The 25,616-nt window shown below is 41.7% G+C and overlaps 1 protein-coding gene across 4 annotated transcripts in view; it reads left to right on the forward strand.

The window, feature by feature from the left end:
* Positions 1-25,616, forward strand: part of RORA (RAR related orphan receptor A) — a 387,644-nt gene that overhangs the window by 13,407 nt on the left and 348,621 nt on the right. For 2 of the 4 annotated variants that reach the window (XM_085588188.1, XM_085588185.1), the window contains exon 1: positions 18,258-18,502. In XM_085588188.1, coding sequence (XP_085444314.1) covers positions 18,331-18,502 — 172 coding nt within the window. In that variant the 5' untranslated portion in view covers positions 18,258-18,330. Of the gene's footprint in view, positions 1-17,006; positions 17,143-18,177; positions 18,503-25,616 lie in introns of those variants that run through there. The other 2 variants (XM_085588186.1, XM_021554229.4) reach the window with 2 other exon arrangements.

Below are 25,616 nucleotides of genomic sequence, written 5' to 3' on the forward strand. Positions count from 1 at the left end.
ATTCTTAACATAAATATTATCTAGAAAATAATTTTTTCAATCCAGAAATTCATTACAATTTTGCTGGCTCTTGTTCTTACTGCACTCTTGTGGTGCCTGTTTGCTGTATAGTTGTATATGTGCACAGGGATGTGCTTATACTACTGCCAGTCTTAGCTGAAGCAAACATTGAAAAAAGCACCGATAATGTAGAGACAACTGGTTAAAATAATTCTGAAAACAAGGCAAAAGTGATAATTTCCTTAAAGTTGGAAGATTACATAGCAAGTAAGGCAGGAGTTAGACACACAGAATGCAAACCTATACATGTTTTTGCATGAGGTAGGAATCTCATGAAAAAACTGTGTGTTATTGTATAATCAAAGTCTATGATATTTCGTCATGAAGGAATAAGAGTAAACAGATGACTTTTTATTCTGTTATTCTGATGTTTCTTTGATTTATTTTCACAAAGTGATGTTCTTAGTTTAACCTGCTTGTTTCTTTCCTTTTTTTTTTTTTTTTTCTTTTCTGGTTCTCTTGGAGGATTTTTTTGTTATCTTTTTGGTGCTACAGCCTGATTTTTTTAATGAAAATTGAGTGTGGCATTTTACTATAGCTGAAAATTCCTACTTGACCTCAAGGTAAGCATTTGCTAAAATGGAATTTGGAGACTCCTTTAAAAACTCATTCTGAAGGAGCTGCTGTAAATAACTGCTTCTTTGTAGCACTAACAAACCAAATACTGAACTACTAAGGACTCTGAAAAGAAAGCTGATTATCAGCTGCCACTGAAATTTATTCTTTTTTCTGAAAACCAGTTCATCTGCCTCAGTTTGCTCAGAGTAGGTTAAGTAACACCAAGGAGTGTGAATTCAGTTAAATGGATATGTGTAGAGTCATGTCATTGTGGCATAATAAGCAAGGAAATCTTTAAAAAACTCCACCCTTATCTAAGTTTATGTTTATGTAAAATGTATATCAAGATCACATCTAAATATTTAAAACACAATTAAGGAGTTTGTTTAAGAAAATCTGAAGAGAGCTTTAAAACCAAAAGGGTGATGAAACATAATAATAAAATTATTTGTATGGTTCATGATTTTCTAGGACTGTTTTCTCTAGGCCTGAATTTGGAAGTCATTATTCATTGTTACAGTGACTGAGAAGATTTTCTTAGAAGTCTAATCAGTAAAAAGTTCTTTCAGGGATTTTCTTGTCTATAGTGTATGAAAATCACATGGAATTTAATTTTGCAACATGGAATGTAAGATGAAACTATGATAACATGGGAATAGAACAAATAAAATTCTTGCTATACATGCTTCTTAAAATCTAAAAATGAATATATTTGGGCTTGATCTAAAGTCTGCTCTTATGTGATGAGTCTGCTAAGTTTTCCAGTCTGCAAAAGTTCTGATTTGGAAATGTTTTTGCACAAAGAAAAAAAAAAACATTCATGTCTTAGGGTAAGAATGTGAGAAGTTTTGTCTTTTTCTGAGGCTCTTTGAAGACTGTCTTAGATGAATTGTGATGTTTGCACTCCAGTTCTGAAAATACAGAAAGCCTTAGTTCTTGCCATGTGTCTTTTAACTGGATGCACTCAAGTAATTCTCTTTGGGATCACAGCAATACCTCTTTTTAGAGTCAAGAGCATTTCCATCCAAGTTTTCCTACTAAAAAACAGGATGAGCTGTACAAATTATGCAATGTGTAGAGTTTTATCTGTTCAACTTATTTGTCTCTGGTTTTACAAAGAGAAAGTAATTTAGCTTGCAGTTAAGGATAAATTAGAGAAGAACTGTCATGACCTCTCTTACTCTATGTTGCATTAGTTTCCTTAAAGCACTCTTGATGTTTGGGTCTGGTACATGAAAATCTCTTTCTTGCTTTTAAAGAATTCTCCAGTTCTGTAAGCACCTAGTGTCTTTGTGTTCATTTATTCAGGAGTAGCAGAGAGGCTTCCTTCATTGAAACCTTGGTCCCAGTCTCTTTTTCTGCAATTGGACTGAGTGCATGCAGTATATCAGTTCAGGGTAACACCTACACAATTTCTGCTTTGCTTCCACTCTCAGTGTAGTAAAAGAATTGTGAATGAATGTAGCAAGAGGTCGGGGCAGTATTTCTTCTGCATTCAGCCAGGATTTAAACAAAAATGCAAGTCTCTGCCAATCTTAGTGAACAGAACTGTGAGCAAAGTTGCATTTTGTGTTTTTGGAATAATCAGTCAGACATATTTATACCATCTGGTGGAGTTAGTTATTTTCCTGGTTTGTAACACAGCTTTTCCTGGAATAACATCACACAAAAATGGCCATAATGAAAAGGTAAAACTCTCAGGGAAAATTTTATAAAGGTGACCTCCTAGTGAAAATATCTGGTCTGGAACCCTGAGGATTGTGGGTGAAGGGGACAGTGACACCTCAGGGGTGTGTGTGCTGAGAAATAAAATGTTGCAAGCACAGGTCCTGGCTGACAGCTCTGTGATTCTTCTGGCTGTATGGGCAGAGAGGTGAGCTCATTTGCCTCGCTCACAGACCAACCCTTCCTGACAATTCTCGAGGCAGTGGAAGTTTGAAATTAGTAAGATGGGAGCTGAGACAAGGCCTTTGTGTTTGTCAGTCTTTCCACCTCAAGCTGTAGGTAGAAACAATTGTGAAACGCTGCCAGGGCTGGTGTGTTTTATATGAACTGTCTCTGTGCCCTGGGAGAAACACCCACAGGTCAGTGGCTCCTTCCAGCACCTCACCTTGGCCTCGGCAGCTGCGGTTACAGACGTGCTGAACTGCATCTCCTGGCGTGATTTTCAGGTAGACTGATACATCTGGTTTCTAAAAGTTAAGCCTTTTAATTCTCTATAGTTCAGAAAAAGGGAAGATATGCAGTCTCTCTGACTCCCACTGTTTCTCTGGTACCTTTCCCAGTTTTGTTTTGTGTTAGTTTGGTTTTCCCCCCCAAGACTTACAGTAGTTGTAAAAATGTGTGGCAGCTGAACTTTTTCATCAAGCATCTGTTGGGGACAGAACTCAATGAGATGAGGAACATGAATGGCCAAACCAGATGCACCAAACTCTTAATATTTTCCCCCAGGCCTTAAAACTCTGCTGACATTTGCCTAAATACAGCTAAGACCTAGACAATCTTGTTATTTTGACAAGAAACTTAAATCAAGTTTTAATTTAAAAACTATTTGATTTTTTGAGAGTGCCTGTAATTAATACTATTTGTCTGACAACGTCTATGCTAATGTCTGACATTTCAAATACTTTACTCACTGTAATTTTCTCATCTGAAAGAGGTTTAAAGCACCAAGAGTATAAATTATATTTTGTTTTATACTAGAAATGTTGAGGTGTGAAAGTTCTTGCTATCACAGCTTTTAGAAACTTCTTTGGTATGTCCAAAAGTAGCATCAATACATAGTTTGAGTCAGAAAAAAATAATGCTGAACATCATACTTTTAAGCACAAGAGTCTTCATTATAAATAATAATTTGATTATTTTATGAATTATATACCCTTTTGTTGTGCATTCTCAAAATAATTAGTTTCCACTGCAACACAAACCAGTAAAAAATACTTTCTCAGATGCTGGTGTATCTGTAATTCTTGTCTGAGCTTGCAGTGCACTTTTATACCAGTGGCTGCTGGAAAGTTGCAGGAAGCTTCTAGGCCATGGTGACATCTGAACAATTTCAGCAGAAGCAGCCAAACCTTTTGGCAGTGAAGATGTTTTTTAGGAGCTGAAATCACAAGGTCAGAGGTGAAAGGGTTTACTGGATTGAGTTTGTATAGACTTTATAAGGAGCCAAACTGGAAGTTTTGAGTGTGTTTAGCAGTCTCATGACAGTTCCCCAAATATTGGAGAGCAATGAGTTGAAGCTGGCCCACTTAATTTAAAAGTAGAGCTAAGCAGTTAAACCTGTCAAGGGCACGTTCAGTGGATTTGAGCAGAATTTTCCTCTGCTCACTGTGACCTTCCTGGATAGGCTGAATTATGGTCACACCAATAGTGGTTGTGGGGGTAATGCTGGGAGGTTAATTTGGATCTGAACTGTAAAGTTTGTCTGCCCTGGAGCTTGCCCCTGTGGATTCCCAGCTAGAATCAGGAGCTGTCATTGTGCTCCTCAGCATCTCTGCTTCCTATTTGTACACTGCAGCTGGTTTTGTGAAATGATGTGAGGAGGTGTCTTCTGGATCCCAGCTTCTCTTGGATTTTAACTTCAACAGAAGCTGGGAATACAGGAGGATGAGGATACCACTGTCTGTCACAGAGAAGCAAGTTGTTAATTTGCTTTTGAAAAGGCATTGTCTTCCAACTCAGTTTCTGCTTATTCAGAGTTCAGCAAGAGCTGAGAGGTCCTGCCACAATGACCATTTTACAGTTGTTTTCAAACATGGATATAAAGTTGAGATTTGTATCTTTGTGCACTGGAGATCACATGTGATGGTGCCAATCAGCAAACTCGTGTCTGTAGAAGCAATGTCTGTCCTTGAGCTGTTTTGGGTGTGGGAACCACAGCCTGATGATGGACAGGATGGACATTTTTGGTACTGGGGAGCAGGGATGGAAAATCTGGATGTCTTCCCCCAGAAGGGGGGGAATTAGGTATCAGTGACAGTGGTATTTGCACCTTAGCTCCTGTCACTTTAGCAAGTCCCCTATCTAATCAAGTCTGTTCACAGCCTCTAGGACAGCACTCTGTGTAGGGATGTATCTTAAAGAGCAGCACGCCCCTATTACCTTATAGTCACACTATTCTCTTCCCCACTTGTCCTCTGCTGGTTTCAACAGCAGAAGCTGTAGATGAATCTACCTTATGCTCCCCTGGGTAAAAGATGTGAACCTTAGCTGGAGGAGGAATTAGAACTGTCCTAAAACTTTTGTGAGAGCTTTAACTGCTGAGCTATTAGATAAAGAAAGAGTTTTTCCTGCAGCTTTTTATAAAAGACAGGTGTACCCTCTAGTTTATGGCAGAAAAAGCCTTTGTATTGGAAGTTGAGAGAGTGGGGGCAGCAGCCTCCCTGCAGTGAGGATTTGCTCACTTGGTGTCTGCAGCCTTAAGACATCTCTGCTGCTCTGTGTGAACCTCATGTCTGCCTAACCCTCCTTCTGCATTGAGGAGGAGCCCTGGGCACCAAACTGGGCCCTGGGGATTGTTTTAAGCTTTGTTTGACTGTGAGTTAGACGTGGTGAAGCTCAGTGTCATTGTGCAGAAACCTTTCTGTGAATTCTCTTCCAAAAGCTCATGAGTGCTTTTGAAAATATTTAATTTTTTTTTCTAAGCCTGATTTTCAAAGGTGATACAGGAGCCTCTACTGAAAAGGGACTAGAGCTTGATGATGTGCAGACAATCAGCACTATCCAAAAATAATTCTCAGGTTGTTCTCCAGTGTAACCATTCTCAATATTAGTATGTTATGTTCTGCCTTGATATGACCTCTGCAAGTAGTCTTTATTCTCATATTCCCATTTCATACATTGTACCAGTGCCTTTGAGAAAAATTCAAATAAATCAGTAGAAAAATCAGTGTTCTGACTAAAGCAAACATAATTTAAATTTGTCACAAGACTAAATACTCAGAACATTCCCTTGAAAAACAAGTTTCAGGACAACCCTGTTTTTAGTAGACTTGCATAAAACTGGGCAATATTTATGAAGATGTGTAAATCTCCCTGATTGAAAACCTAAGTGTCAAGCCTGATTTGTATCTCTAGATGCATAATGTAGCCCAGTTGATATAAGGTCTTTGACTACAGTCTATTTTCCTGTGTCATTTTAGTAAAGCTGAGATAGATGTAAATGAAGTTTACAGGTACTTTTATCAGTGAGAAGGGACAAAAGTGAATGTTGAAAAATGTAGTAAAATGAGTGGCTTATGAAGATTACTAGAATCAGGAAGTGGAGTTTAGTTTCTTCTTTATCTGTTGTTCATTAAATCCCTCTCTCCCTTTATGAAGAGTAACCCCTGCCTTTTTCCCCTTAGAGATTCCCCTAAGGCTCCAGTACAGAATGTAGTTCTGTTTGCTTCTTCTGCTTCTTTAAGGGTGCATAGAAACTTGAAACAGGAGATGATTTTTCCTTTCTGGGAATGCTCACAGATTAATAGATAGCTGTTATTCTAGCATGTGTCTGTTTGTTTTACCACATCATATAAAAGACCCCAACCATAAAAGATTAAAAGCTTCCAAACCTATAACTTATATGGAGAAATAAGTTAAGAAAACTCAATTTTTACCTTCTGCAGCATAATTAAACCCACTAATGAGTTAAAACATGAATATAGAAACAGCACAGAAGACTTAACACTCAGTATTGAAGTGTCCATCATTCTGTATATGCATAGCCCTCTACTTTATTGGACCCCCTGGAGTTCCAAGTGTGATTTGAAATTGCCCTTCCAAGTCTGTAGCTTGAGCATCCTTCTTCCTAATAGAGACGTGCCCAAGTTAGTTCATCCAGAAATTGCCCTTTCTGGAGTTAAAACAGGAAGGGAAGTAATGCAAAGCTTGCCAATTTTTCTTTTAATCATTTAAAAGAGTTTAGAAATGTGGCTCTTGGTCCATAAATTAAAACAACTGTGAGAAACATTCCAGTAAATGACCAAATGTAAATGGCTCCTCTGTGAATAAAACCAGTGGTAGTGTGGACCCATTTGGGAATCTACAGGTCTTCCTGGGGGCAACCTCAGCAATGTATTAATTCTCTTTGTCCTTCCAGTGCATGGAGAACATTCTGCTATTAGTGGCTTCCACAGCACTTTGTGCACTGCACACCCATCTGATCTTTTCTGCTTTTTGGAGAGCCAAATGCTTTAGCTATTTTCTCGAGCATTTAGAGGTTTTGCTTTTCAGAATGTTCATCAATTGCTGCTGCTCTGGTTAGACAAGGCAGTGTCTAACACAAAACTCCTCGTCTTGCTTGGCTGAGCCAGCATAGCAGTGGATGAGCTGCTTGCATTGGGAACCTGCTGGGATAAAGAAAGTAGCAGTGACCAAACACTGAAATATCTGGGATTCTGGAGAGGCAGTGGCACTAAAATTGAAAGCATTAAGCACAATCTTGCTTAAATATAAAATAGCTGCACACTAACCCATTCTACTTCCTGGCAAGAATAATAATGCTGCTCTAATTCAGAATGAAATTAAAATCAAACAAAACAAATTCTCTGTAACCAAAAGCAAGTCTGTGGCAGGGATGAGTCAGGACTGAAGGTCTGAAATTATGAAGTGGATTTTATGCAGGAGCCTCTCTCCCTTTCCCTGTTGCCAGGGAGGGTTCATAGGCAACAGACTTAATGGCTTAGGCAGACAACTTGTTGCTGACTAAGTCACGAAGAGCTGACACCTCTTCTGCATCTTGGAAGGCTTGCATGCTCTTTGGATGTTTTAGACCAGTGGCATGCTGTGAACTCTTTTCCTAAAAGGAATTTTTTCCATAGCTTTTTACAAATCTGGGGTACATTGCTTGCTTATTTGAGTAACTAAGTAATTTTGTTCTTTCTGCTTTCTTATAGGTAAAGCACACTATTCTGTTAACTACAATATTAGTTCCCCCCAGTAGCAGGGAGACCTTGGGTCAGATTCATCAAGAGGGATAACAGATATTTTCAGGTATTGCATACTAATGAAGAGTTGGGTCTTATTCATTATTTATCTACACCAGAAATTTAATCAATACCTTGAAAACTATTTATTGAATTCTCTGTTTGTGGACAACAGTGCTTCACAAAGGGCAGATCACTGAATATCATGGTCAAGTTTCTGGACGTATGCAGTTAAATATAAAAATTAGTTTATTTCAACCATGCATGCCCTTGTTCATTCTTCTATTAAGCACTTTAGAAGGTGGGCATAAGTGTGAATTCAAGACAGTCACAAACCAAAGAACACCAGGATAAAAGCTTAAATATATTCTACTACTACTTTGTAGTGTCATACATATGGGGAATAATGAGGATTGTGAAAAAGCTGACAGGTATTGTGGTTAAATGATTTCTGATATAACTGGCTTCTATCAGGAGGCTGCTACAGCTCCTGGGCTTCAGCAGTGCTGAGGTGGCTCCCAAAATTCTCCAGCTGTAGGTCAAGTCCTGCTTTTTGAAACCCTGAGCATGGAGATTTGAGGAGCTGGAGCTGTTCCCGTTGTGAGTGGGCAGCTCTTCTAAAAGAGGGTGTTGCTTTTTAGCAGCAGGAACTGAGCAAAGCAAAAGGGACAGGGCAGAGGGGGCAGTGCAGTGGCAGGGCTGTGCTGACCATCCCTGGTGTCACCTCTCAGAGGCTCCAGCAGGTTGCTGCATCTGTGTCACTCTGCCTGGCACAAACAGAGGGATATTGTTTAACTATTTGTGGTTATTTTGATGTCTTGCATCTTGCTACTGGCAAAACAAGTACTGTAACTTGGCTTAGGATTCCTTGGAGCCAATTCTGAAAGCATGAAATCATTCCACATATGTTTTCAGCAAGGGGCTTGTTTGGAACCTCTGTGTTGTTTCTTCTCCTTTGCTGATGGTCCAGAAACCAAAGGACCAAGTCCATGCAGTGAGCAGTCTGCTTACACAGTGTGTGGAAATTGATTTCAGGGTGAGCACAGCCATCACAGAGAGGCTTGTTGTTGTCATGACTTCTTCTAACTCTCCTCTTGATACTTCCACAGATGCTGTCAACAGAACAGAATTGCTAGCAGGTGACCTCTCAAAAAAGACAGCTTCGTTTTCCAATAGTAAAACAGTTTATTGTAATTCTGTGGCCATTGGCACCACTCAGTTTCTTGAGCTTGAAAACTTCACAAAAAGGGGACATTAAAAAAACCCCAAACAAACCTGACAGACCTTATATTTTAGGGTTTTTTTCCTTTTATTTTTTTTCCTCAGGAGGAAGCTTTTTTTACTAATTTAAATATAGTGTGGTTTAATAGTCCATTTTCTAACCCATAATATTAAAGTCCCTATTCCTGGTATTTGTGAGGTCTGAGTACTTAAGCATGTAACATGTAAAGTATTTTATTAGTTTTACTCTTCATTAGTTATATGGTTTCCCAAGTCTTACTTCTCCAAGCCTGCAATCTTTCCATGTATAAATACGTGTAAATCCATTAACACTGAAGTTTTTGCTTTCTAGATGTTCTGCTTGCCCATGAAGTCTGAGGTATACATTCTATTAATTGTGTGTAGCCAAAAGGGGAGCATAACTCTAATTACCTGATGCAGAAAGTCTTGACTAAATGTGTGGTTGTCCTGTGTCTCTGTGTGCAGTACAGAGTATGCACAAATGTGCTTTATAGAGGGGTTGTATGCAAGCATGGTCATTTAAACAACTATTCCATCTTGGAATATTAAAAACAATTATGGGCTTTTAAAAAATATTGCTGGAAAGTTTTTATGATTGTTTCAGAACTATTCACCTCCCCCATCCCTGCCTCTCTCAAGGGAAAGCATTTGGAGAGTTGGATTCTTAAAAATCTCACATCCCCAGACTGAAGATCTGCAGAGAAACCTACTGTGGTAATCAGTACGTTCATCTGGGGAAAAAACAGAGCTGAGCTATTTATTTATCTTTAATTATAAGTGGTTAAACAAGGAGAATAGACTTACAGTTCCTACTGAACTTAAAAAGACTCTGATTTGTGCCAACTAAAAATTAATTAGTAAGGAATTTTTAATTTCAGCATCCTAGGCCAAGAATCTTTTCCTTGATAAAGATATCCCCATGGAATAGAGTTATGAGATGAGATTAGAAGGAATGTAAACTGTATATCACATGAAGCTTCTACTCTTTTGCACCGATGCAAAGGGCATTCCTAATTTTTTTTTTTTTTTAATTTTTTTTGTGTTGGAACATAAGCTCAGAGCTGACCAGAGGGGGGCCCAGCATGCCAAATGAAAGGGCACAAGATAGCATAATGTAGCTGGAAGATTTTGAAATTTGAAAAGGGTTTTTTAATCTGAAGTAAGATTGCTCTCCTGGATTTGTGAACCTGAAATGATAGAATAGCTAATACCATTCATTTTGGAAAATCATCACATGATGCTGCTTGCCTTGTATCTGTCTGATGCAGAGGGGCATAAAGTTCATGTTAATGGTTCCTTAATCATTAAACCTCTTTTTCCTGGTTTTGTTCGATTTTGGCATTTTTTTGAGGTGTGGATAAAAAGTAGGGAAAGCTTAAATTTCCCTGTGGAAAACAGGTGATCAACTAGATATCAAGTAGCTAGTACAGAAAGTGTAGGTTGGCTTTGTTTTTTGTGAGAAATATACATCTTTTGGCTCTAAAAGTCTAAACCAATTGGTTTCAAACAATTTCTCACACAAATTTCACAGCATTAGGGAAAAAAGAGAGTTTAAAGAGAACATTTGTTAGTAGTACAGTTTTACAATCAGACAATCCAAAATTCTAAAGTAAAGCTGCTGTGTTGTTCTTGTCTGCTTGTATTGATTTACGAAAAGCCACAAACATTAGGAATGAACTTTAAAGTGAACCACTTGTTGTTCCTTTGAAAATTGTTCTCTGATTTGTCGGTTCCTTATGGTAATTGAAAATCACAATAAAGAACTTGTGAAGCTGTGAATCTCAGTGGAGGGGGAGGCACAGCAGTAGTGTTCCCTTGTACAAGCACCAGGAAAATATCAGTGCATTATAAAGGTTATAGAAAACTTAAAGAAAAATTGTACCAGTGTAAAGCTAGTGCTGTAAATATTTAATTATTTCCTTCTCTCCTTGAGTTGGAGGTGAATGATTGCCATCATGCTAAGGTGATAACAAGCACATTGTGAAATCTGTGTTGATTACTTTGGGTGAGCAGTGGCAGGCCTGCAAGGATGAAACATGGTGGAAACTGCAAAAAGAATCTGGGAAAAGTCCTGTGGACTTCATTACTATGTCCATAGGCTAACACTGCCATGAAGATTGTGAAAAAAACATTAAATATATAAAATATTAGAATATTAGAATATTTCACTATATTAAAATATTAAAATATATATATATTCTGTAAGCAGGCTGATTTTCATGTTAATTATTCACCACCTAGGATTTTACTTCCATAATTTTTTTTCTTTTTTTTTAATCTTTGGTAGTTTTGTCCGAGTTTCTGCTTTATATAATTTTCAAATGGTTGTTAAGTCTCTACAATAGCAACAAGAATTGCGATGAAGAATTATGAAAGAATCCTACATATTATGGGAGGTAGTAAAGAGAGAAAGAAATGTCACAAAAAATTTACTCTAAGTGACAAGCTGGAATGGAAGAGTACTCTAAGAATCCATGGAGTAAAGCAGGTTTTACTTTTGCTTTAAACTTCAAAATAACTGTGTGGGTTATCATGAAGTCTCCCAGTCACAAGATTCAAGCCTCAACTACTAAAACAAACTTTGTGTAGGAAAGAGCTTTCTATTTTTACACGAAACCTGTAAGGCATTTTTTTCTAAATGAGAGCGTATAGTGTGTGCAAATACATTTGTGAGGGTATTTTACATAGCCCGTTTTTGCTTTTAGATAATGGCTTTCTTTGAAAGAAAAATGATGAATCTTTCAAAAAGGAAAAGAGGAGAGATGCATTAGCAGTCTCAGGGCTGCATTCACAGGCCTGGAGAGATTCAGAAATAGAGAGCTGGGATTTTTCATTGCTAGGCTTACTTAGGCTGAAATTTGATTTGAGGATGGTTGAGGCTCCTCGTTTCAGATACTGAGTCTCTCTCATGGCTATTCCTGAGCAGCCTGTGTGCACTTGTGTACTTGATAATGTGTAAAAATCCCCTGTTCATTGCACAAAGGAACCACAGATCTCTCAAGAGCTCTACCCAAACTGAGTGATTTTCCAGCTAGAAAAATCCATGCTTGGATCAATTTAATAAACTCTAATTTCTGATTGATTTATTCAATTGAAGAAGAAGAAATTGAAAAATATGCAAGACCTTGATGTTCCTTTTTAAATGTGTTTCAGGATTTGTTTTGGGTTTGGTTGGTTTTTTTTACAGAAAATATTGTTTTACTTAGAAACATAACTCAACATCATTTTTATAAGCATGTTAAAAAATCAAGGCACAAAACACAGCTTTAATTTCAAGTCTATTTAAATATTTTGTTTGGTTATAAGATACTTATTTTTCATCAGAGGAAAAAATGCTGAAAAAATTGCAAGGTTTATTTTGGGTTTCGGTGCTTTATGGAACATGAAGACAACTCTAACAACAACCAAATTTGTTTTCACAGTATTAGAACTGTCAGTTGTGAAAGCAAAATAGTTCTGCCCTCTTCTCTCTCATCTCCAAACACAGAGAAAAACAGGTCTCTTCTGTCTTACTGTACCTTTGTTCCATTACCATGCTGGAATATATTCACTATGAAATTCCTCTTCCAAGGATTCTTTTTTCAGCATAATGCTTGAAGCTTCATATTAGTCTTTCTAGTCCATATAAAATATATAAAATTTTGGACTTACTATTATAAAAGACACAAGCTGATCTATTGTGGAGTTTGAAGCTCTCAAAAAGTTAAAGCAGACAGCAGAAAATCTGTTTTCTTTAATACAAGTTGACCTTTGCAGGCAGTAGACAGCTTTCCATTTTCCTTGAAATAAAAATATTTTACTAGATACAATGTTTAAATAAATCAAATGAGGGTTCAAATTATGTAAAACCTGACAATTTAAAATAAAATTACTACTTTCTCTTCTGAATTTTTGGCATAATTCAATTTTAATGCTCATCTAAGCTGTAATGTCTCTGCTGTGTATTTGGCCTGCTTGATTATACTGATGGGTTGTGTAATTTTTTTGTTACATGTACAATGAAGGTAATTTTTGTGTTTCTAAGCTAGAAGATCAAGTTATGTGACCTGGAGAAAAAGAAGGCAAATCAGAATGGGTACAGGTGCAGCTCCTTGCTGTTGCAGTGAGAATCCTGGGAGGGCTTTGCACCACCTGTCCAAAGGTTGGTGAGATGGCTGGATGGGGCAGACAGTTTGTACAATAACTTCCCCACCTTTTGGAAGGTGTGCTGTTGGAAATGGTGAGGTTACTGGTGGAAATTCACTGGGAGAATGACAAAGATGCATGAAGGCATGTACAAAATCATCATCTAGACAATAGGAATGTTTTTTTTTTTTGTCAAAGACAAGCTATTTTTTTCTCCTTGCTTTTAATCTGGTTTTAACCTATTATTACTTTTAGAGAGGCATGTCTTTTTGCACGAGTGTGAGTTAACAGTCTGATATTATGGATGAATTCTATAACAAATGTGGTATTTGAGGAAACAGCTCTTGAGTAAAACCACAGTGAAGAAGATAGTGCTGAAGCAAGAGCTAATTAGAAATCAACCACACCCACTTTGGACTGAAGTGATCCAAGGTTTCAGAAATGGCATCTTATTTACTGATCTTCACTAAAAAAAAAAAAATCAATTTTCTTGAGAACAAAAATGTATATCTGGATCAGATTTTTCTCTTCCCTGTTTCCCTTCAACTCTCCAGAGAATATGGGCAGGCTGAGTTGCTCCTCTAATTCAATTAGCTTACCTTTGTGGGAGGAAGAAGTTGTCTGCAAGTGTATGGAAAGCAAGAAAACTCTTCATCTGGCTAAAGGAAAATATTCAATACTTTTTTTAAACAGTCTGCAAGAAAACAGCAGCAAAACCAGCTTGCTGAGAAAGGTGGATGGATATCTTTGGGCCTTTTACCTTAATTCACTCACAGAAAGTCTTCATTTTTAAAAACTGACCTGGCTACTCTCTATCAGGAGATGCTGATTGTGGACAGATAAGCTGGACAGATAAGCACAAAGGACTCTTTACTTGTATGTTGTGTGCTTCTCCACTTTCTTTCAGAAACAGAAAATCCAAGAAGCAGTGAATCCAAAAGGCAGAGAGGAGAGTGGAAATAGAGGCTTAACAAACAATGAAAAGCAGCTCATAGTTTACACGATGAGTTTACAGCAGGAAGAAGGAGATTCCACTCAGTCTGTGCTGTGCTAGCTGGTTAACAAATGTTCCTCAGTCTTTAAAACAAACAAAATTATGTCTGTGAGTGCAAATTCCATCAACTGTTTGATGAGCTTTCCACTTTGCTTAGAGATAAAGGTTGTGGGAAAGGGTCCACTGAAGCTGCATCCAGTCTAAGTGCCTCCAGCACAGTTGTCTTATTTCTTTCCCATTATTTTTTATTTTGTTTTCATCTAGGATATGAGAGAATGCTGTTCAGGTGGTGTTTAATTTAATTACTGCCAAGTATTCAGGTTCCATACCTGTAGTTTACCAGTCTGCCTGTTTTTGCTGAAGCTTAATGGTTGCATAATTTTGAGGAGGTTGCTGTATGTGTTTCCAGTGGAAGCAGTTTCTTGTCCTACTGTAAAATTTAATTAACTGAAGTTCTGTGAACCATTAAAAGATATGCTGCAAAATGCAGTTGCAAAGAATAGATGTATATATTTTAATCCCTTCTTCAAATATTGGTACATAAGCATGATGACATCAGAACTGTACTGAAGACCTGCTTGGTGTCCTATGCCTTGCTTGACTCTCTTCTGAACGTCTTTCATCTATAAATTTTTTAATTTTTTCTGCAAAGACATCAAAACCACAGGGATGTGTCTAATGGAAGGGAAAGTGCCTTGCTTGTAGCAGCTTCTTGTAGAGGAGGAAGAACTGTAACTGTGCCATGTTATTCAGGCTTTGTCCTCATGGTTATGGATCTGTGCATCAATGTGTTCTGTACAACTGCGAGACTGGAGCTAACAAAGCTTCCTAGGAAGGCTTGACAACCCCCTTTGACATGTGGGTGGTGTGGCCAGGGGTAGGCCAGACCCCAGAATGTGGGCTGTTGTTTAGAAGTCTGAACAATGCTCTGAGACTAACACAGGATTTAATGTTAGTCTGTCCTGTGAGGAGCAGGGAGTTGGACTCGGTGATCCTTATGGGTCCCTTCCAACTTGAGATATTCTATGGTTTCATGTAACTCCTGGGTCAGGAATGTACTTGGGCATTCCTTTTGGAGGGAGGTATTGGAACAGCTGGATTGGTTATGTGTGTAGAGGACCCTTAGTGAGTCAGGTCCAGAGCAGGTTTGCACACTGATAGGCAGTGAACGGAATGCTGGGGTGCTGTTGTTGTGTGAGCTGTGGTTTTGTTGCACACATTTGTGTGCTCTCTACCTCGTGCCTGTCCTGCCCAAGAATTGCTTTCTGTGTGTGTCTGGTGGCTGTGTGCATTACAGTTCTTCTGCCACTTCCTCTGCCATGCAGAAAGTGTCCAGATGAACTTTATTCCTCTTCTACTGCATAATCATGTAAGATTTATGTGACATTTTAAATTAGAATTTTTAAAATTATTAATCATTGTATCTACATGAAAATAGCTAAGTCAATAGGAGATGTTTGTCGACACTTATCTCTTTTTGTTCCATTACTGATACTTCTGGTAGGATCTGTTGCATGTAATATCTGCAGCAATTTCTAAAGCCTTTTTTCATCTAACTAAACATTTATCCTCAAGTTTCTCAGCATACCTGTCTTTGCTGCTAATGCCATCTCACTTGTTGAAACAAGCTCAGTGATCAAAGTTAATGAACCATCTTGGTAGGGATTGGAAGCTAGAAATAGACTGAAGAACGAGGAAGACCTTTTCTATGCCCAGGAAATATCTCAGCAGAACGGGCTCATGGAGAGGGAGCTTTGGACAAAAGTCGTGATGGTTTTCATCCGTTATACAAATCTCAAATGAACTGTCACCTATTTCCTTTGCTCATGGTGCTTTCACTTTTGTGGGCAGCCTCTCTTTTTGCTAGAGCAAAGTAGCTTTGTCTTATTCCTTGTGTAGGTGCTCCTAGATTGTGGCCTCTACAAACATGCTATGAATTTGTCCTGCTTTAGCTGGTTCTAATTGCTGGTGATTTATGAGAGAGATGTTGTGAAACAACATAAAATTAAATTTTCTTCTCCATTAATTCAGATGTTCTAAGTGTTTGGGCTTACTCCTGTGATTTCCCCTCCCTCACAATTTACTTTGAAAACAAAATCTCTACTGAGTTGACCTATCGTAGCCTTTAATGTTTCCTTCTCCTTTATCTTCTATGTAAATTGAAAAATTGTTTAATTTAGAAAATAGGGGAAAAGATGTACTAAATAACAATTGTGTAACAGATAGGTGTACAAAATATCAGCAGCCTTTAACAGATGAAATGAGAAAAAAACTCACTCTAAACTCTCTGATAATTTGAAGTAGCTGCAATACTACAACCAGTCCTGCAAAACACTCACGTGAATAACCCTTACTGTGGCAAGTAGTCCAATTGTTCCCAGCACTGGTGAAAGGCAGTGGTCTGGCAGCTTTGAGGAATGAAGTTCTTTTCTTTATTAGCTGGGCAAGTTTCCCAACACACATTGCCTGGTTAGCCTGCTAAAACCCCCATCTGAGGAGGGAGGGATAAGCTTTCTCTCGGGCTAACAGGCAGCTTGGTTTCTACAGATCACATAATTCTTACTTGTGTTTGGAGGCTGCCAATTAGCAAAAAGTAAAGGGAGGGACTTTGCAGGAAATTGCAGCTCTAATCCACCAAACTCGCATCAGAGAAGGACCACCTTGCTGCCCTCTGCAGCTTCTGGAGTGACCATGCCCAAAGCCTGTGCCAGTGTGTGTTCCAGGGATGCTCACAGTCTCCATCAGAGTCGTGGGGACCTGTGTTCCTGCTTCCCTCCTCACTTCCACTCGCTCTCCTTCTCAGGCTGCTCTCTAGGAACAGCTTCCATCCAGCCTGAGACCCTTTGACTTGATGCTGGTGAAAAACCTTGGTAGCGTTTTGTGTCCTGTGTGCTCCCAGGCCTGCCCTAACCCAGTACTTAATCACAAAGAACAAGACCTTGTTTTACTCAGTGAGCAAGGTCTGTCAGCCCAGCTCTGACCATCTCAAGTTTATTTATGCTCTGAAAGTGAATGAAGAATAATTTTTTAATGTTACTGTCTTCTGCAAACGTGGCCCATTCCTCTCAGATGGAAATATACAAGAGATAATCAAAACTGTTGTGCTGCTTGTTTTCCAGACACAGGTAATTGGAACTTCAGGACTTCCAAATCAACTGACCCAAGGTTCTACCCTTCCACCAAAAGAAATATCAGCAGTGCAAGATGTAATCTAATTTGTGGACAGGATCGATCCAGGGGCAAGTAGGACTCATGGTACGTTTCACAGCTGTTTGAGCAGACACCATTTGTGGGAGAGCAGTGCAGTACTGGTGATTATACTGCAAAATGTGGAGCTGCCCAGGGTTTACCTAAAAGTTTCATCAGGTACCAGCACCATCAGTGTTGAAAGCTGTAGCAGCAGTCTTGGTTGGCAGAAGGTAGCACATCAGCTGCTTGCACATGATCAAGTGCCATTTGGAAAAAGCTTCAACCGCTTTCAGTAAAGATACCGTGATTTGGTCTACTCAGGATATGTTTCTAGTCAAGCAGTCAAAGCAGGCAGCTTCAGCACCTCCTGTGCAGGAGGCAGTAGGGCTGCATGAAACATGGCCTCTGTTGTACAGGAGCGATGTGTTCTCCAGGGTGTGTTTGTGGCAGCTGTTACTGGATTTTAACATCAGGCAGTGGACAAGGAATTGACCATTACAGAGACTGTGAACTGCACAAGGATGCTTGCAGAAGTCAGACCAGATCTGGAGGTTTTCTGGCACCTTGCTAGTCACCTTTTGTTCTATGTCAAAGCACACTTCATTGAGAGAGAGGTATTGTCTGAAACGTTGCCTTCTCCGGCTGCGTGGCTGTTAAACATGTGGGTCTCGAGGCGCTTAATACAGCTGGCATCTTCTGATGCGGCTTCAGCTGAAACAGTCATGGGGGAGGGAAGACAGCCCTGCGTGGAAGCTCTTCCCGCTGGTACCGGGGCTGCAGAGGGGAGCTCCTCGCGGGCCCGCCGGCCCTGCTGGCCGGGCCCACCATCGCGCCGAGCCGTCGGTGCCGGCCCGGGCGGAGGTCGGGCCGGCTCCCCGCCCGCCCCGGGCAATGGCAGCACCTTCTGCGGCCCCGGCCCCGCTCGGGGGCCGCAGGGACCGCGGGCCGCCGCCCCTCCGGCCCCGGCGCTGCCTCGCCGGGCGCGGGTCCCGCCGGCGGGCCGGGGCCGCGGCGCAGGGCGGCGGTGCCGGGCGTGGGGCGCGGGGCTGGCGGCGGAGCGCGGGGGGTGCGGGGGCGGGGGGGTGTGCAGCTCTCGCTAGCGCTGCTTGTGGTCACAGCCAGGCAAGCTCACATCCCATCTGGATCACGCTCGCTCTCTCCCTTCTGCTTTCCTACCATAGAGTTGCGCTGGAAACAGAAGATAGAGGGAGTGTAGGAGCTCGCCATCTCCAAGCGATCTACATTGGGAAAAACATGGAGTCGGCTCCGGCAGCCCCCGATCCAGCAGCCAGTGAGCCGGGCAGCAGCGTCTCCGAGGCGGCCGCCGGCGCCAGGGACACCCCGGTGAACCTGGAGCCTGCCCGGAAAAGCGATGCGCCGGCTCCCGTCCGCAGGCAGAGCTACTCCAGCAGCAGCAGCAGCAGAGGTAGGGAGACTTGGGGAAGGGGGAGGGGGCCGGGGGAGTGGGATCGGGGGGTGGGTGGGAATAGGAAGAGGGGGGTAAGAGAGAAGGGGGAAATGCAGCAATTTAATCCCCTGGTTTATTGCTCGTGCTTGTTGAAGCCGCGCACGCAAACAAGCCGGGCTTCTACCCCCTGCAAAACCTTGCAAACTTTTATAGCTTCTTTTAATTGCTGCAGGAGGAGGGACAAATGCAATGAAAATATTGAGCGGTGTTTGGTGCTTTCCTATCCCTCTCGTTTATTGCCTGTGGTATCCGGATGGGTACTGTGCCCCTGAAATTACATAATTTTATAAATATATAAAGCAACAGCAGGAGTATTGGGATTCAAGGGAACAAACTTTTAAAGCTGCAGTGTCCTTCCTCCCCCCCCTTTTTTTCTCCCCCTCGTCTGTCTCCTTTTGACAGTTTCTCAACTGGTGTGCTATGGCTTGTTGTGAATGGGGGATCTGTGATTAAACAGGAGATTTGCGGTTTGCGGGTGACTTATTCACTCTGTTGCGCGCTGTTTTCCCTTAATTCATTTAAGCGTATCTTAAAAATTATTTCATCGCGGAGCGGATGATCTCGTAGCTGCTGTTGTTGAGGGTGCACAACTTCGCAGAGGGTCTCCGTGCGCCCGGGGATTCTCTTACCGCTCTCCGCCGGCCCCCGAATAAAACGCAGCAAACAAACGAGCCCCCCTTTCCTGCCGCCAGCTGTCAAAGCCCTCCTGCCTCAGGTTGCGCCTCGGGAGTCGTGCGGGTCGGCTCTGGAGGTGCTCGGGGCGGGTGAAGTTTGGCGTCAGCCGCGGCAGCGCCCGAGCCGCGCCGGCGGCGGGAGAGCTGCGCGCTGCCGGGCGGAGCGGTGCGGGGCCGTGCCGAGCCGTGCGGGGCCGTGCGGGGCCGTGCCGAGCCGTGCGGGGCGGGCTGCTCCCGCCGCGGCCACGGACCGGGGCCCGGCTTCAAACGCCGCCGGAGTTTGCCGAGACGTGCGAGAGGGAGGAGGCTGCGGCTTTAATTACTTGTAAATAATTTATGAAGCGTTGCTCCTACAAGAAGGGGAGCGCGCTAGAGAGGCTTCGCTCTGTAAAATCCCTCGGCGATGGGTAAAAATGAATTAAATAACGCTATGTAATAATACACACGGCTGTTGAAAGAAATGACGGGCGGAGAAAAGTACGTGCCCGGCGGGAGCGCAGCCCCCTCGGCGGCCGCCGGCGGGGCTGGGGCAGCGATGCCCGGCCGCCGGCGGCGGCGAGACCGTCTCTCCTCGGACAGAGGGGGTTTGGGTTGTAGGTTGGAATATGGCTGATCATGTGTTGGCTTGTGTTTTACAGTATTTTTCCCCTTTTGGCCACACCCCCCCTTCCCAGGCAGCTTCCCACTCAGGGAATCCGCGTACAGTAAAAGCCATCGAGATGTCACACGCCGAAACATTTAATTAGAGGCGATTTGTGAGCAGGGAGCGCGCCGTTCGGCGGATGCCGAGGCGAGGAGGAGCGGGCTCGGCCGGAGGAGGCCGGGTGGCCACGGGCGTGTGCGCAGGGAGCGTTTGGCTGCGCGGGGTATATTTAGAGCTTGCGAGAGTGGATTTGGAATGCAAGCGCCTTATGTAACGAGGTTAATCAGAAACACTGGAGAAAATTTCCTTAATTTGTCGGGGAGTTTTCTGGATGTTTGCGGAGCCGGCCGTAGTTGGCGGGTGTTACACAACGCCCCCCCTCCCGGCTCTCCGGCCCAGCGCTCCGGCGGCGCGGGCAGATGGTGCTGCCGGGGCGCGGGGCCGGCGGCAGGGAGCCGGCAGCCGGCTGCGCCGCGTCTGGGGAGGGGGGCAACTTTGGGATCCCATCAATTATGTAACACTCGGCTGGCGCTTCTGTATGGATGCGAAAAGGAGAGGGGGGTGCTGGGAAGCCCGGGCGGCTCCGGCGGTGAGAGTGTTTTCTTGGCGGTCCCGAATTGTTTGGGCTCTGGTACTGCTAACCTGCTGACCCACATGTCCCTCCTCCCCCGGGCCTCGCTGGGGAAGGGGAAGGAGCAGGGGCCCGGCACTCCAGGCACACGCCGCCAGCCCGGGCTCCCGGCCGCCGCACGCAGGCAGGCACCGCGTTATGTAACAGGCTGAGTGGGAAAGCGAAGGTCAGTGATGGAGGCATCCCCGGCAACACAATGGCCAGAGCCCTGCGCGGGGCTGTGCGGGCTGTACAGCGAAATAAAGCTCGCGGCAGTCATTGGCGTGTGGCTTGGAAGGGCTTGGGAAGGGAGAGGGGAGAAGGAAAAGGAGAGTGGCAGAGATTTGGGAGGAAAAAAAAAGTGTTTGGGTTTTTTCGGATGATGTAATGGAGTTGGCAGAAAATACAAGTCTACTCCTAGAGTGCAAACAGTACGAGAATTGTAGCTGGCATTCTGTGCTAATGATGCATAAATTAGTGTATTGGAAGTAGATTGACCTATACAATACACGCCAGCTGATTGTGCCTTTTTAATAGTTAAAACCTGGAGGTACAGAACCACACAGGAAAACATGACAATGACAACACTGTGGCCTCCTTGAAGTCAGGACTTGATGGATGGATTAGGGGCTAGGGGTCCCTGTAGACGTGTAGGTTTGGGGTTTTAAAAAATCTTTTTAAGCTATTGAAATAGCACTTGATTTCTTGCCTTTTGTTTTTAATAGGGTCCTTTATATCTTATGGCAACAATGTGACCTTAATGTGTGACTAGTAGAGGTGAAATTATTTTTAGAACTGTTACCTTTTAAGCACATATGTTCAGCTGCGTATTGAGTTAAAAAAAATTTACTTGTTTGGGTCCCAAATCTGCCATGTGTTGTAAGCAGGCAGCTCTGGACTCTCATGTGAGCTTTGTGGAGGATAGATACAAATACATAGATATTTAAGTATATATACACATTTATACACCTCTCCAACTGTAGAAATCCTTATTTTTGACTTGGCAAACACTGAAAATATTTGTTTTATATCCTTAATTTTCATAGCTGCACACACTGCAAAGCTGCTTTGATACATCAGGGTTTATAATAATAGCCAGTGTACATAAGGAGTGAAGAAAACAAAATTAAAGAGAGCACTGTTGATGGAGAAGTGGGGAAAGTTTGCTGTGGAATAAATTCTTAAATGAAGCTTCAGTTATTATAATATTATCATTTCAAAATACTTTATTGCTTGATATGCAAACCTGTCTGTACCGCCAGATCCTTACATAACTTGGTTTTTATTTTGCAGAGGTTATGCTGGTTTAGTTGCTGTGTAGAATACGTAACTTGAAAACGTAATTCTGAGTTACCAAAGCACTTTTCAAATGGGGAATTGTTACTTGACATATTTAGGATATGGGGGAATGCATGCATACTTGCATGCTTCAAAAAATTCCTTGCAGTCTAATATTAAAACTGATTGTTAGGAAATTGTCACCATACTGGAAAAAGCAGGAAATGGATAAAAAGGCCTGGTTTTCCCCCAGAGGGATGCTTTTACTGCTGACAGTAGTTGTTAAAATTTTCTGAAGACCAGTCACTGACCAGCAGGTTGGATTTCATTCTCAGTGTGTGTGTGTGTGTGTGTTCTGCAACAAGGGTTTGTGGTTTGCCATGCTTGGTAGAAGGAATGCTTCCCTCGCCAGCTCTGGCCCTGGACTGTGGCTTTTATTGACATTTATTTCACTTTGCAGGTTTGGACGTCCATGGAGTTCTACCCATGCTGCAGTCTAAGGCTTAATATTCTATTAGTCCCCCTAGAAATAGTTGTAATTAAGTAAACTCTATTTTAGTAGAGAACTACTGTCTCATTAAAAAGCAAAGTACATTAAAAGCTTTTAAATCTGCTAGAAAATGCTTAGTTTGTATGGAACTGAGCTCTTGGTCTCAGAGGTAAGTCAAGAGAGGATGTCTTGCTGAAAAATATTTAAGACTGCTGTTACATCATTGGATGATGCTATGTGCAAATACTTTTATGATGCTTCATATTTAATAATTGAAAACTGCAGCTATATAGGTATTTGTTTTTCTTTTCTTTCTGTTGAGGTTCTGAGCGTATTTGCTGTTTTCCAGAACCCTTTGGATGTCGTCTGTTTATCCTGATCCTGTCTCTACTGGTAGATTGTGGCATTTTGCTTTTGTGCTTTTTAAAAAAATTTGGGTGATGCTCCACAAGTAGAGATGTAACATCATTAATAGTGACTACAATAGGTTTGTGGTGTTCTTTTCTTTATAAATACCTTTTTTCCCTTCTTTTTTATCCATTTATGTATTTAGACTATTCTACAGAGCTTAACCACAATACAAAATTTTGCAAGTTGTTTTCAGGAGGACTCTTTGAATTTTGTAAATTTGGATGCTTTCTGTAGATTCTTTGGGTTGCCTTTTTCATCACTGGGGACTATTCTGCATGCACCACTGATTTAGTCCTATTTTGGTAGATGATATGTGCTTTGAATCCTTTAAAGTACAGCATTGTTTTAAACGTTTGTAGCACAGGAGCAATAATAGCAGCAGTATGTTGTTCTCCCAGGAACAATGCAGTTCTCTTATTCCAATAAACCGTAACCTATTCTCTTATTTTATTTGCTTGAGAAACATCTCAGGAGCTCATAAACCAGTATGTAAATACTGTTATCATTCAACCAAATGCTGTAATTTTACTAAATAAAGAACATAGTTTGTAATGGAGATGAACGGGCTGTGTGACAATTTCAGTTTTGAGTATAGCACTGCATCTGAATGGAAAGAGCAATTTCAGCTTTGGGAGGTTGTTTTTATTTATTTATTTATTTATTTATTTTCCCTTCTCATACTTCTGATACAAAAATACTTGTTGGGAAAAACCTGAAACGACTCAGTCAATTTTGTTGAGTTTAATCTGAGAGCTGTCCCAGTGAAAAGGGGAAAAACTCAACCTTGTTTAAATGACTGTGATATGTGTATCTCTCTTGAAATTAATTTGTGAATAGGTAATCCATTCTTTACTGAAATATTTTAAGAGTGTGTTTTCAGTGACAGGTAGTTGTCGGAACAGACATGGCAAAAATGAAAAAATTGAAATTTGGAGTTATCTAAATGCCCTGGAAGCGTGGGTGCTGTGCAGCTTGGGGATTGTTTACAGGCTCTGTGCTTCTCGCTGCTGCTCGGGGAGCAGAGGGCTGCAGTGGCAGCTGCAGCTGCTGTCACACAGCTGTTTCTGCAGCAGGCAGAGGAAAGGGGAGTGCTGGCCCAGGTAGTTCACAGGAGCTGTCTCAATGCCCCAGTGCACTTGACTCGGGGCCTTCCCTTCCCGTGCTGCAAGGCAGCTCTCACCCCTCAGCTGTCTGTCCATGTCAGCCCAGGGTGGGATGCTGGAGTGGGGAGCAGTGTCTGCTTCTCAAGAGAAACGGAATAATTTTTCTCTCTCACATTCTTACCTGGACCTGAATTTCCTTTGGAGGTTCTGTAGTTTTCTGTGGCTTTGGCAGAAGAGGAAGTTCTGGAGGGTAAAGTGTTGAAGAAACTTTCTGAATGTGTGGAAGCATCCACACTTCATATGCATATTTTTGCTGCCTTGTTTTCTTTGATTCTTTTTTCAAGTATCTTGCATTTCACCTATTGCTGAGGCTGCCTTTGTAGGCCTGCTAATCATTTCTGGAAATGTACTGTACAGAGCTGTTGGTTTTATATGTACTCACAGCTGGCAGCCAGGTCACACATCCTTACCTGCACAGATTCTTACAGGTGTGTGGAGGAGGGCCCTGCAGGGTCCCTTGCTGTCACTAGACCCATGTTGCACATTCAGTGTCAGAAACAGATCGCACTTCATTTTTAGGTTGTTAGGGATTTTTTTTTTGGTCCCAGTGTTCAGATAGGTAGCTCCCACACAGCTTTGTTGTCTAATGATTAGAAACCTTTTCAGTTCTAAGTAACTGTATTCATGGTCAGTTAGCTCACTTGCTACTCTACATGTTTTCTATAAAACCTCTGTGGACTGAAAATGAAGAAGAGCCTGGTATTTTATTTTGTGATAGCTGAACTAACAGCGAGCTCTGTTCAGTGACTCGCAGTTTAGCACTTCAGCATATCTGTTGTAGATGGTCTGTGCTGATAGAAACATGAGAACAGTTTGGGCTGTGTGTCAGGAGGAGTTAATTGTCTAATTTCTTGAATGTAAAGGTTGTGAATTATTCCTCATACTGTTATCTGAAGTCTCATCTAGATATGTTTCATTCTTGGCAGCAACTGAGCTCTTCAGAGACTAAGTGTGTTGGGGTGTGTATTTTCATGAAGAAATTGTGGGGCTTATTTTACAGCAGTTTAATCTTATAGTTTAGCCTCATTGCACTGTTCATTTAGAAGGATCCCCAGGTGTTTTAAACACTATTGGGAACCATTTTGCTTATTACTGAAATCCAGCCACTTCTTGTGTGGAATCTGACAGCTGTTTAATGGTGCTCAGCCATGCTAAGCAGATCAGAATGGAAAGTGAAGAATACCATACCTGATTGAAACACTCAGAGGGATTTTGGATACAGATAATATAATTATCTGCATTGGAATTGGGTCAAACAGCTCTATTCCTGTAGAAAATTACTAGATATTTTCAGTGGCAGTGTATGGTCAAGAAATTGGTTTGAAATACCTTCCTGAAAATGATACCCCCAGCAGTGAGATAATTGAAGATCCTGCTGCTTACCCTATTGTGATCACCAGTTGCAGAATGATCAATGTTTTCAGGTATCTGTGGATGTATTAATTGTTTGGTTCCATGCTGGCATGTGAAATCTTATAGACCAGGGGGGATGCCTGGGATGTTGCAGGTGTTGCTTTGCAAAGCAAATTTCTTTACTGGTGAATTCCTTAAATAGTGAGTTGCTGTCTGTTAAATGTGCTGGTATTCACAGAGGTTTTAAAAATGGTTCTAGGAGATCTCTTGACACTAAGCCAGTAGGGAATGGGGGAGGTGGGTGTCAAGCCTTGTCTTGTGAGGATAGTGGTGGCTGTGGGGAAAATACAGCTCTTTTCCAGTTGTCTTCAGTTGCACTTCCCATGTAATGTAGCAGAACAGTATAAACAGAAGATCTGCAAAGGAACAGAAGTCAAAATTCCTGATCAA

Source organism: Lonchura striata, chromosome 10, assembly GCF_050655825.1.
Source record: "Lonchura striata isolate lonStrDom1 chromosome 10, ASM5065582v1, whole genome shotgun sequence".
In the NCBI taxonomy this organism is placed as follows: Eukaryota; Metazoa; Chordata; class Aves; order Passeriformes; family Estrildidae; genus Lonchura; species Lonchura striata.